Source organism: Anticarsia gemmatalis, chromosome 2, assembly GCF_050436995.1.
Source record: "Anticarsia gemmatalis isolate Benzon Research Colony breed Stoneville strain chromosome 2, ilAntGemm2 primary, whole genome shotgun sequence".
Taxonomy (NCBI): Eukaryota; Metazoa; Arthropoda; class Insecta; order Lepidoptera; family Erebidae; genus Anticarsia; species Anticarsia gemmatalis.
The window spans coordinates 8,312,084-8,324,373 of NC_134746.1; the positions used below are offsets into that span (position 1 = coordinate 8,312,084).

At 37.9% G+C, this 12,290-nt stretch overlaps 1 protein-coding gene across 12 annotated transcripts in view; it reads right to left on the reverse strand.

Moving 5' to 3' along the window:
- Positions 1–12,290, reverse strand: part of C3G (C3G guanyl-nucleotide exchange factor) — a 31,427-nt gene that overhangs the window by 4,581 nt on the left and 14,556 nt on the right. For 4 of the 12 annotated variants that reach the window (XM_076130174.1, XM_076130101.1, XM_076130189.1 and 1 more), the window contains 20 exons: positions 11,504–11,612; positions 11,311–11,419; positions 10,827–11,141; positions 9,534–9,675; positions 8,812–8,892; positions 7,921–8,051; positions 6,932–7,046; positions 5,868–5,972; positions 5,345–5,455; positions 4,694–4,804; positions 4,386–4,486; positions 3,510–3,533; positions 2,500–2,605; positions 2,307–2,414; positions 2,004–2,103; positions 1,749–1,844; positions 1,412–1,519; positions 1,061–1,265; positions 788–799; positions 132–291 (listed from right to left, as the gene is read on the reverse strand). In XM_076130174.1, the coding sequence (XP_075986289.1) occupies positions 132–291; positions 788–799; positions 1,061–1,265; positions 1,412–1,519; positions 1,749–1,844; positions 2,004–2,103; positions 2,307–2,414; positions 2,500–2,605; positions 3,510–3,533; positions 4,386–4,486; positions 4,694–4,804; positions 5,345–5,455; positions 5,868–5,972; positions 6,932–7,046; positions 7,921–8,051; positions 8,812–8,892; positions 9,534–9,675; positions 10,827–11,141; positions 11,311–11,419; positions 11,504–11,612 (2,349 nt within the window). The remainder of the gene's footprint in view (positions 1–131; positions 292–787; positions 800–1,060; positions 1,266–1,411; positions 1,520–1,748; positions 1,845–2,003; positions 2,104–2,306; positions 2,415–2,499; positions 2,606–3,509; positions 3,534–4,385; positions 4,487–4,693; positions 4,805–5,344; positions 5,456–5,867; positions 5,973–6,931; positions 7,047–7,920; positions 8,052–8,811; positions 8,893–9,533; positions 9,676–10,826; positions 11,142–11,310; positions 11,420–11,503; positions 11,613–12,290) is intronic. The other 8 variants (XM_076130135.1, XM_076130118.1, XM_076130110.1 and 5 more) reach the window with 8 other exon arrangements.

Consider the following 12,290-nt stretch of genomic DNA (forward strand, 5'->3'; position numbering starts at 1 on the left):
AATACAGTAAGTACTTTATGAACGGGTAAACATTTTTTATGATTATTCTTCTGACTCTGGCGATAAAGTATCCCGTGTGGCGGGATTTATCGCGAGCAGGTGTTTCTTATTAGGTGTACAGGCATACGTACGTGAGGTCTGCGATGACGCGCGTGAGCAGCGACAGCGTGGAGCGCAGCTCGTGCGGGCGCGAGCGGAAGTGGTCGGCGCGGCGCACCAGGCGCGCCACCAGGCCGCTGGGCGACACCCACGTGCGGTACGTCGCCAGGAACGCCTCCTGGTACGCGAAGTCTGCAACCGACACACGGTTCACCACACTAGTTCACGGCACCACTCGCAGTCGAGCTACTGCGCCCGAAACGAGTGAAGCACGATCGAAGCTGTGTCGCAGCCGGTAACATCTTTTTAAACTACGATTCTAGCGTTGGATGCGGATTAGCGGCGAACGGCGACGGAAATACGAATATTGCAAAAAATGTTACGGCGTGTTATTTCGCCAAGCCGAAAAAATAAATAAGCGGTGTTCGCTTGAAAAGTACTAACTACGAAAATATAAGTTACAAAATTATTCAAAGTGTAAACATTCATTTGTTAAAATTGATCACTCAAAAGCTTGCAAAGGCGACGATGAATAATTACTTCTATATATTTTAATATTTTGTATAACCATAAATGCCAACTCGCTACTATTACAATTACAAGCAACATTCTACAAGCTTCCAAATATTAGTAAAAATAAAAACCAGCATTTTCCAGAGTCATATTATAGTATGGTTCGACCACTTACACTCGTCCGATTCTGTAAAGTGAAAGCATGACAGTTCAGATGTTAGAAGCAATGGAAGAGATAGTTAAGTCAGATAATTAAGTTATCGATTTCATGGTAGTATTTATGAAGTGACCAAAACCAATCCGGAATTTATTTCTTTCTTTTATTTAAATCGTACATGCCTGATACCAGGAGTTATGAGTAATGATATAATGAATAGAATCGTATTACAATTGGGAACGATGCTCGTTAATAATCCCTCATCCATAACAATGTGAAGAGTGTGTGTACCTTTGGTAGCCTTGGTGGCGAGGACGACGAGCGCGTCGGGGTGTCCGCCGCGCACCTCGGGCCCGTCCTTGCCGGGGCCCTTGAGCTCCAGCCACGAGCTGATGTCGGTCTGCAGGATGATGTCGTCGGCGGCGGGCGGCGCCGGCGTGCTGTTCCTGTTGTTCTCCGCCGGCGCCGCGGCCGGTTCCGTGCTGCCTTCGCTTCTCTGTTATCACAAATATTCGTCTATATAAAGTACTCTTACTAAATTCAACACTGCTAAGACGTGTCCTGAACATACCCAGACAAAATCTTATGTATAATCAAGTTAAAATATATTCTTGCAATAAATGATAATTAAAAATAAATTACCTGCGATGGCACAGGAGATGGTGCAGGCTGTTGTACAATCTCTAACTCATCATCTACTGGGAACTTGCCGGGCGCTACCGTCACGCTCGTGAATGAATCATCAGAATTCTGGAATAATAATGGGTGCATCAGTTAGATTCAAATCTCTCGTACGCGTAGAAGAACCACGCGTAAAATAATTATAGCATTGTTTTACTACTGTTTAGGCGTTTTATGTTTTACTGATACAAAAATTCCTATGAAACTATTGTATGCTTACAGAAATACATATATATATATGAGTAAATTACATGCGAAAAAAGCAAACACAATATACAAAATTGATAACATAACTTACATTGTTCAATAACGTTTCATCGGCGCTATTGTGTGAACTGTTGTGAGATGAGGGCCGAGGCGACGGGGGAGGCAGCAACTCGTTACTCATTTGAAGCTATGAATAAACATACGTATAATATAATTGAGAACTAAAATATTCGTATTTTTAAAAACTAATATAAAAACAATGTCTAATACGTAACAATTAAACCAATTAGATAGCAATAAGTCGTCAAGATTTAACTGACTAATGTGTCGATAGCATTCAAATTACCTGTTTATTTTTATTCATCTTAGGCGGCAGAGCTGGCGGCTCAAGAGGGATGGGACTAGTGCCACTCGAAGTGATTATATTAACACTGTCCTCAGAACCACTGTGAAACATTCAACGAAATCATTAGTTTTGTCAAACTATAATCATTCAAGCACACCAGCCACTTTTTATTGCACAATCGCGTGATTTACCGAACGACATTGATAGTTTGGTCACTACGGTTACGCTCTCTGAATCGTACAATTTTGAAATAGACATTAAGCTCGTGTGTTTAATGTAGACCAGGTGTAATTAAATTGTTACCTCATAGGCGGGTTTCCGAAATGTTGGACAGTGAACGACTGGGCGATGGATCGCTGTACTTGTTGGTGACGTTGCACACTCAATGTGCCATCACTGGTGTGTTTGGCACTAAAAACAATCATTTCATAAGATTTTTAATGTACAAACAGTTTTTAAAATAAAATAAATCTGCACTTTTTAGTATGTAAGTTACCTGGCTAAATTATAAGTATGTATGGAATGTCGGAACATATCCGGCGGCGCGGCGGCATTGTTCGGCGGATGACTGCAGTTGCCGAACATTTCCATGTACGCCATGACTACACAAAAAATCAACAGTAAAGAACAACTCTCAACAATGTCGGCACGAGGCGTAGTAAAATTACTCGAGGCGAGTTTAAGAGTTTGTTTTATTTTAAGTTACGTAATACTTATGTAACTTAGAGTTATTACTATTGCAGTGACTACAACAAAGTTTCAGACCGGAACAATTAATAACACAGTTACTTTACTGGCTACCATAAAATCTGTTTTATACGGGAGAGCCCTAATTTTCTCCTATACGCCTGAGTAATTTTAACACACCTAACAGTTAGTCAAGAAGATGATACACTAAGAGCGAAGGCGAACAATATACATATTTCGAAGAAATACCGTCAAATTAACATGAAACAGCAATAACACGTAGTCGTAATGAAGCACTAAATACATTCATCATCTGAGAGTGATAATTAACTACGGCTCGAGTTCCGCTTTATTCATCCAACGCAAATAAGCGGCAAAAGCCATTGTAGACAAAAGTCGTTGCTCTGCACGTGGAAAGCAAGCTAGGCTTCTACCATGAAACAAATATACTTCTTCTATTTGAACAGCCTTAACATGTAAATTCAGAAGCCATACGATTGGAAGTTCCTTGAACATCGTCGATGAATTACATGGTTAAAGCATGAAATATACAGAAGGTTGCATTTTAACAATGAATATGATTCTCAGTCATGGTAGAGCCTGAAAAAACATTGAAAGTGAAGTCGGCGCCTAGTATTTCTAATGTAAGTGACAAAAAGCTTTGTTGACTGCTAAAGCGCGTCTGATGAGTCTCCAATAAGTCCGTCCATGGAGTAAACCTTAATGTTCTAAAACATAGTGAAACACATATTGCTTGCATGTTGTTAAAGACTGTGTTGTTGGAGCTAAATAGCGCTTTACATGCATAGAACCACTCACCGCTGTACGCGACGCTTTGGAACACTGCGGCGCCGCACCGGCACAACAGACAAACATGCCGTTATAGCCCCAAATATCACATATCATTACCAAGGCGCCCAAGAAACAGACAGTGACCAAAACAATTTAAGGGAAATCACAGACTTTGCGTGAAACATACTCATTCACGGCGACCACAGGCATGAAAACAGTTGTAGAGGTCATACATTGAAACGTGAAGTGTAATTGAAAGTGACAGTGCACAGTACCTCGATTCTCTACCACTATCGACTACCGACAACCGGCTAGCTATCGAATTTTGACATTTAGGATGTACTGCTAAAATGTTTCCTACGACACCCGTCAGAGGCGCTGATCAGATTTTCATACAAAATTTCTCGAAGACAGTTCGGTTGTCGGTAGTCGATAGTAGTAGAGAATCGAGGCACTGGTTACATTCTATACATTCAGCTGTCTTTGTTTACAGAACATTATTTACATTAGGGGATAGTTTGTTATTTGTTTGACTTAATTCAGTTTTTCTTCATTCCTCCACCAGATCATTCTTCACCCATTTCAAGTTAGTGGACATTAAACTTACAATACGCGATTATTAGTTCCGCACAGGACTATATCTCTGGTTGGTACTACATTGGTTGACACGAGGACAACATTGTAACATCGATCGCATCGAGTCGAACAGCCCATCAAAGTCTCACAGAACATACTTTCCACACGAACGAGCCACATCTCTGACCAATGTTATTAATACCAATGAAATGACTCAAAGAAACATTCAAAGAGTCAGTTGTTCGTTCGTAGTTTTTCGTGTTATTCAAAGTGTGGCAAGTCCATAGTGGAAAGGTAAACACTAAACAGTAAAAGAAGGATACTGACTGTGTTTCTTCTTGAGCGGCAGTGGCGGCGGGCGCGGCGGTTGATGCACGGCCAGCGTGTGTGGCCGCGCTTCACCATGCAGAGAGCACCCACCAGAGTTCCTATCAAATACAATCATGATCACTCACATACTCACTTCCCAATCTTGTTACAATATTTTGTTAATGATGTTGAATACACAGTGCACTATTTAATTTGAAGTAATTAAAATCACGTTTCATCAAAACGGATCCACCATAGAACAAAGATAACAATCTTAATGGAGACCGTTTTGAAAACAGCGGCAGACGAGGTCGCGTAATGATCACCTGATTTCAACAGTGGGGAAGTTTTGTTGCACGTCGACGCGAATGTTGCGGCGCGTCTTGACGGGCAGCTCGGGCGGCGTCTCCGACTCGTCTGACGTGATGCTCGCCAGCCTGCCGCCAAACAAAAGCGTTACGAAAATAAACCACCGTGCCCTTGAACATGTTATAAGTGTTGCGATACTGCAAGTAACTGAATTAATGTACCGAACTATAACAGGTGTATACCACTGTACCTTGTTAGATTGTATCTGTTTTAGTTACGTATGTATGTGAAACGATTGTTGTAAATTTTATCATTATAATTACACCAACTTCATATTTTACATTTAAAATTGGCCGAACGGCATGTTTCAGAAGTTCGTATGTGCAGCAAGTCAGATAATGTGCTTAAATAAACAGTGATGAACACAGAACACTAATTTAATATTACATAATATTTATTAAATAGTTTAAATGGCCAAGAAATAAAATATTTAGCAACTGTCTACAATACATGATTCCGTAAATTAGAAAAAATCGATACCATCCAAAACAAGCCGTTACGAAACTTTGATAAGAATTAAACAAAAATACATCAAAAGTGACGCAAACCCAAAACAATTAGATACAACTAGTATGAAAGTGTGTAGATAATAAAGAGGGGACACTCACGTTGTAGAATGGTGCGTGGTTAAACTGTTGGTATTGGTTATATTCATGCGGCTCTCAACGTTTTGAAATATGCACTTCATTTCAGTCACACAGTCTGTACTGTTAAAAATACTGCAAAAACAATAACAGAAAGCATGACACTAAAGATATTCAATATACTCTTAAGAACTCTGATTTTTATTTTCTGTTTATATGAATTAAACTTGTTATTTACTAACTGTCTTACAAGAAAACGTGATGTGAGGTCTGATTACTTATACAGTCATTAGTCACTCTCAATTTTGAATCTTCATATGAGTGGAAAAGACAAAACACTGTATTGTAATCATAGCTTATAAGACGTTTATTAGTAAAACAGTAAAAGTATATTAAATTCTTCAAACACATAGAGACAGGACAAATGAAGAAGACCATACGTGTAATTGAAATTTAGGAGAAAAGTGTGAAATACAAACTGTGCAAACAAACATTAAGACGAACTTTCAAACAAATGATGTAGGGTGAAGTGAAACGTATTGGGTACCTGTCCGTATGGCTGTAGTGATGCGACGAGAACGACGATGTGAAACTATGTTCGGCGGATATCTCGGCGTGGCCCACTGACACGAAGCCAGACTCGTTGGAGAAACTTGCAAATAGAAATTACACATTCACAATAACATACAAATTAAACAAATACCAATAAGTTAAAACTTGACTGATTGTAACTGAGCAGTGCTGTAGGTTAGGTACACTGTGTTGTTATACTCAACTAGCTGACCAGCGCAAATTCGCTTGCGTCACGTAAGAGAAAATAGGTGAATTTTTCCCCGTTTTTGTAACATTTGTTACTGGTACTCTGTTCCTTTTGATCGTAGCGTTATGATATATAGCCTTCCTAGATAAATGGACTATCTAACACTGAAAGATTTTTTCAAATCGGACCAGTAGTTCCTGAGATTAGCGCGTTCAAACAAATTCTTCAACTTTATAATATTAGTATAGATAAGTTGGTAAAACCCCACCGTACATACGAATGGGGACCACGGTATCAATAGTTTTATACTAAAAATGTACAATTTATAATTATAATGTCCTTATCTCGTTGCTTGTAACTTTTGTATTTTCTACTTAAATAAACATTTTTTGTTCAAATACGGTAACAAAACCAAAAAGCTTAGTCATCAACCAGGGATAACCCAGACATGAGTTGACCAAATACGTCATGCTAACACATTTTTACGCATGATAAAACAATAGGTTACTAATTAAATAGCTATTTTCCGTTATTATAATGTACATATTCTATGCTAATATTATGGTTGCAAAACGGTCACACGAGCAACTTTAAAAGGCAGATATATTTATGTGGGACCTAAGCTAAAAACTACATCAAACGATTGCCAATATACTAAACTCTCTCACTATGTTAACTCCTACAGTATTGAATTAATCATATATCAAAATAATAATCCAAAAATCAATCTTGTTGCCTCTCAGAACATCTTTTTTTTTTTGTAATGAAACAGGGAATTGTCTCTTAGGGACACTTACTTTTGCTATATATTTAATAAATAAAATAAAAACAAAACAGAACATCGTACATACTGGGCGACATACCGATTGTGGTTGGAGTGCGTGTGCGCATGCGTAGAGTTCATGTGCGAGTCGTGAGACTCTAGCGACGCGCGCAACTCACTCACGTTGTTGCAACTGCACATGCCTGCAAAAATATACCAACAACTTAGAAACAACCTCTTTCAGACATACTCCCTCGATCAAGACTATAAAACACACAAATTAAATTGATAATTACGCATTACCTTATCCTATAAGACATGAATCAAGTACCTTATATGAAATTTAAAAAGTTATTATATAAAACTATCCGACAACAATAAAACCAAGTCGGTAACCACAAAAACGAAGAAAAAATTATATTACGAAAACAAAAAACCAACACCATGTTACTTGAGTAACGTTAGCATATTTTATCTATTCGAATGTCCGCTGCATACGTTGAATAAAATATGAGGCATTAAACACAACTATCATGTGTTAATCTAAAAACAGAACTCAATTACAAGGTAAATATGACTTTTAACATCGTTAACTGGTTGTGTAATCAAATTATAGTAACTACGTGATGTAAGCCTATGTTAAATTCTTAGCTGTAATTGTACACATTCACATAGTAATTTCACGCTTAGCTGAATGTATGCATGTAATTATTATAATTTGGAACATTATTCTTTTTAACGTTGACACAAAGAGATAACAATTAATACCACAAGTTTTGCAAAATGCAGTGGTAATGCGTCGCCTATTAGTTGCTTGTGAAACCGCACGTCGGAAAAAACATATTTACTGTTCTTCAGCAGCAAAATACTTACGACCGTCGATCATATCGTTTCTTTTTTTATTTTATTTTTTAAACCATGCTGCCACTTTGTCGGGCAAAAGTCTCATTTAATTATAAAAAAAGAAATATTCAATTGAAAAAAATCTTGGAACTTTTTTCCAAAATGCAAGTCGATCAATGGGCTAAAAGTGTAGGTACCTATCTTATTTTACGTTTTACAATAAGTGTTACTTACCAACTAAATCAGAGTTAGGTGGAGTGGCAAACACATGGTCATGGTTAGCGTCGTGAGCATTTCTTTCTTCGTCGTTGGATACGTTAAGCATAGAGTCCAGGGAACCACTGCTGTGGGACTGCAGCGACAACCTGCAAACATAACACAAGCCCATTTAACAACAGTAATGGTATCATGCCTTTTTTCATAGAATACGACTCCCTAGGATCCCCGCAAACATCCTTGATCCATTCATATGAAAAAAAAAGAAAGAAAAATCTCATACATCTTGATTATACAGGACCTAGGCTTATTACGAGTACTGCGGACTTGACATGTTTTGCTAAGGCGTCCTCTGCCGTTTCCGTTTACTTCGTAAAGTATATTACGTGAATTTAATACCACATGAAATAATAAATGTATGTATATGTACGAGGATGATCTCTACATGAAAGTTACTGGTTACGACTAATATAAAAATGAACATGCATTGCGTGTTAATACTGTTTTAGAATCAGCCAATTTTCTACTAAATAATGAAAAACGATCAGAACATTAAAAGCACCAAAAAACTAAGATATCTTCAAGAGCATCTTTATTTTAAAAATAGTATTGTTAATGAAGCTACAAAAAGAAAGACGAATGTTGGTTAGATATGGGTGACCTAATTAATAAACTTATGAGTGACAACTTGTGTAATAACACAGCAATATTACTGAATTCATTGTTCACAAACTTAAGCACACTAATCAAAGTTAAATTATAGATTTTATTCAAGCCCATTTCCCATAGTTGGGCAGAAACTACTATAACTTTCACATACTATGTACGTTTAAAAACAAATATAAATTGTCCATGAAAGTGACATGGTAGTGAGTAGCTTTCGAAGCAGGTTGTGAGGCAGTAACTGACCTATCAATGGAGAGAGCCAATAAGGAGTTGTCATTCGCTGATTTCCGCTTGGGAGGCAGAGGTGGGGCCAACTCGATTTTCCTGCAACATACATTGCACTCTCACTAACTCTACTAGATATTTTATACCTCTAACGAGTTATTTGTTTACTACTGATTACTAGAAATTATCGTCTCTTACTTTTATTATGTTGCAAAAATTACTTAGTATTCAATTTTCTAAATTATTATTTTCTTAATTACTAATTAGATTTCTATAGAAATAAGAACAATACACCAGTTCAAGTTCAATAAAATAGCGACCTCTTAACGATCAATACGAAAATTGAAATACACAACTTATTTCTAAACAAATGGTGCCGCGATACTTTGAAAGTGTTATAATAACGCCATTAAATTTTACGCCATCCATCAATACTGTATATGCTATTGTGACGGACTTTCACACGAAAATAACACGTGCATACGAGGTACGAGGTATTTGTTGAACCGCTGACATGTAGTTATGTGTTTATTGTACAGTACGTATGGTAAAAGCGTAATTTTCACTTAGTCAAATGTCGCGGTGCCAGAAGGCGCTGAGCCGCGACCGAGGTCAACTTTCATCGGCGCGATATGCTATTAATATGCTATCTAGAGATTTGTTTCTAAGGTGTAGAAACACGTTTGTAATCTTATAATGGTAATTTAATTTGCAATGTAGGAAATCGTTGTAATGGTTACCTATTAGGCCTGGCGGGTTTCGGCGGCGGTGAGTCCGGCGCGTCCAGAACTGACTCAGATGAGTGAGAGGCCCGTACACCAGACGATTCTGTGCCCGGCTCACCCGTCAGCAAGGAACGCTCCTTCGGCGTCAACGGTATATCTAAAATAAATAACAAATATTTAATTAAAACTTACGCAACAAAAAGGTAAATATTTAATGTTAGTTCTGCATAATTTGTGAGTTTTAAAACCGAGAGTGGAATGCCATTTTCATAATATAACACTAAAAGTAAAAGTTGAAATATTTGCGAATACCTTTCTTTTATAAATCGCCTATACGTTTATATGTATATAATTAAAATAATTGTATTAATATCTACAGGCAAATTTTCTTTCTTTTTCTAGTCCTTAAAAAACGTACGTCAAGTCCTGAAACGTTTTTAGCGTCTATATTGGACAATAATTCTATTGGATTTTATTGGACTATATTGGCCTAAGCCAAAACCTTAATTATATTTACAAAATAATATAAATAAACCCCAGCTCTCCTGTCCACAACTCATTAAATATTACCAATAATCGTTTAGTGACATATCTTATTACTACACAGTTTGGCTCGTATGTAACGTACTGAAATATGCTTTTTAGAGATTTACTTGTGTCAGACGTCCCAGTAGCATTGTTTTACACACTATGGCATGGCACACCTACTATAAGTGGCAGTTTACTTACATAATAAAGAATATTATGTAACATTCTTAAAATAATTACGTACAAGAACAATTAAGTTCCGCGGTTCTTAAACAGACCCATTCTACGACGGTTAGCTTTGTGGAAGAGTTTAAATAGCGGAACTGATTAGCTACACCATAGAGATTCTGTAATAGAGAGGTCTATTATTTCATCCATACAAAAATGTACAGTACGCATTCATAATTACTTGCGTGCCGGCCACTGTTTACGTAGGTTAAGGAGGTGATGCAATTACCTAACTTTTAATTATTGAAAGATAAATTTAGTTACTAAATGGTTGCCTAATTTATTATCATTCGGGAAACGATTTCTAAGTCTGAATAATATACTTACTTTAGGGTCGGTTCACATCTGACGGAAGATGCGTCGGGCGTATCTTAATTAGTATGGGATTCGCACGAACGCACCGGTCATCGGTTGAGTGTGAACGGTTGAGCGTTTTCCATTACATTTATCTGTCCCCACGTTACGCGACCGATAATACGCAACGTATATTCCGTCAGACATGAACCAACCCTTCCTATCAGTCAGGAGATCTGTCATTGAGACTGTAGGTACCTGGCAGTGAGTTTCTTTGCGTGGAGGCTCTGGGTGATACAAGAGCGGGTCGCGGCGAGAGCGCAGGACGCGACATGTGTTGTTGCGCGAGCGCCGACACCTCTTCCACGGCCGCCGTCACCTCCTTCACCACTGAGCTCACGTGCTCCGGAGACAAGGCCGGGGCTGAAGTATCCAGTTCCTCATTACCAGCGTCAGCACGGAGACTCACTGCTGTGATCTCGTCGCACAAACGTATTAACCTCGCCAGCGCAGCACACAGGTTTTTGACCGCGCTCGTCAGTTGCGGCGACCGGATACAATAGGGTTTTATAGCTAGAACAACCAAATTGAAGCACATCAGTACAGTCGAAGTAAAATCATCATCATTCTGATTTGAAATTTATCATTTGCAAAAAGCCGTGATATGCCAAGGAGGATCGGCACCACTAAACTCATTAACACTTGAATTCTTCGAGATAAGGTAATAAAAACACGCATTTACCTTTGTGTATATTCGCAATCGATTCAAAAACAATGGTGCCATTGTCGGGGAGCATTTCCAGTTTCCTCTTAGTAATAACATCCGAAAAGTGTTTCAAGCCGAATGTAACCTGCGGACAATAGAGGTGATGTGTGTAGTAGGTAACAGGTAACTAACAATTACACAGATAATAACTTCAAGGAATTGCAAATACCTCTTTGACTAGGCGTTCCAGTTGTTTGGCAGGTGTGACTTCCCCCTCCTCCGCCGTGGGCTTCGATGCCATATTTCGAATTTTTGGGCTAAGCGGCGAATGCGATCTGCTGTAAAAGAAACAATAAGCATTACACGCGTAAAAATCACACAAACCTAAAGCATAAAAAGTTTAGAGAAACAAATTTCATTCATGAATACGCTTAGGACTTTGATTGATTAATGTGTTTACTCTCTCATTCATTTTCAATGACAAAAATAAACTAGATGTTTATTCAATCAAGCCGAGTACGAATAAATGATCACTTAAAATGTCATTGCATGGTAGGTATGCGTTGCGAAAGAATCTGCTTTGCATGCAAACCCACACCTCAGTGCGAATACAAAGCTAGGCTGCATTTGATATTCAAGTAGGTAGGAGGTCCCGGTTGAACTTACACTATACGAATTTAACAATAATTAAATCAAATTATTCGTAAAGATACGAGATGTTTATCATATATTCACTTATATTATGTTTTTACAAAAACTAAACTTATGAAACAAATAGAATTTGCGTTATTAAAAACAATTAACTTCTACAACCTTTATTGTTGCAAATGCCGACAGGTTGTTTTCAAACGTAAACATTGAGAATGGTGTCAGTGAACTAGTAACATTTATATTGTAGGTAACTAAAAGCCATATGCAGTTCTTTGCCCATATTAACGCGGTTTGTTTTTATTATATAAACATTTTTGTTATAATTTAAACGAAAAGTTTGTAGCAAACGTTTGATCAATAGCAAC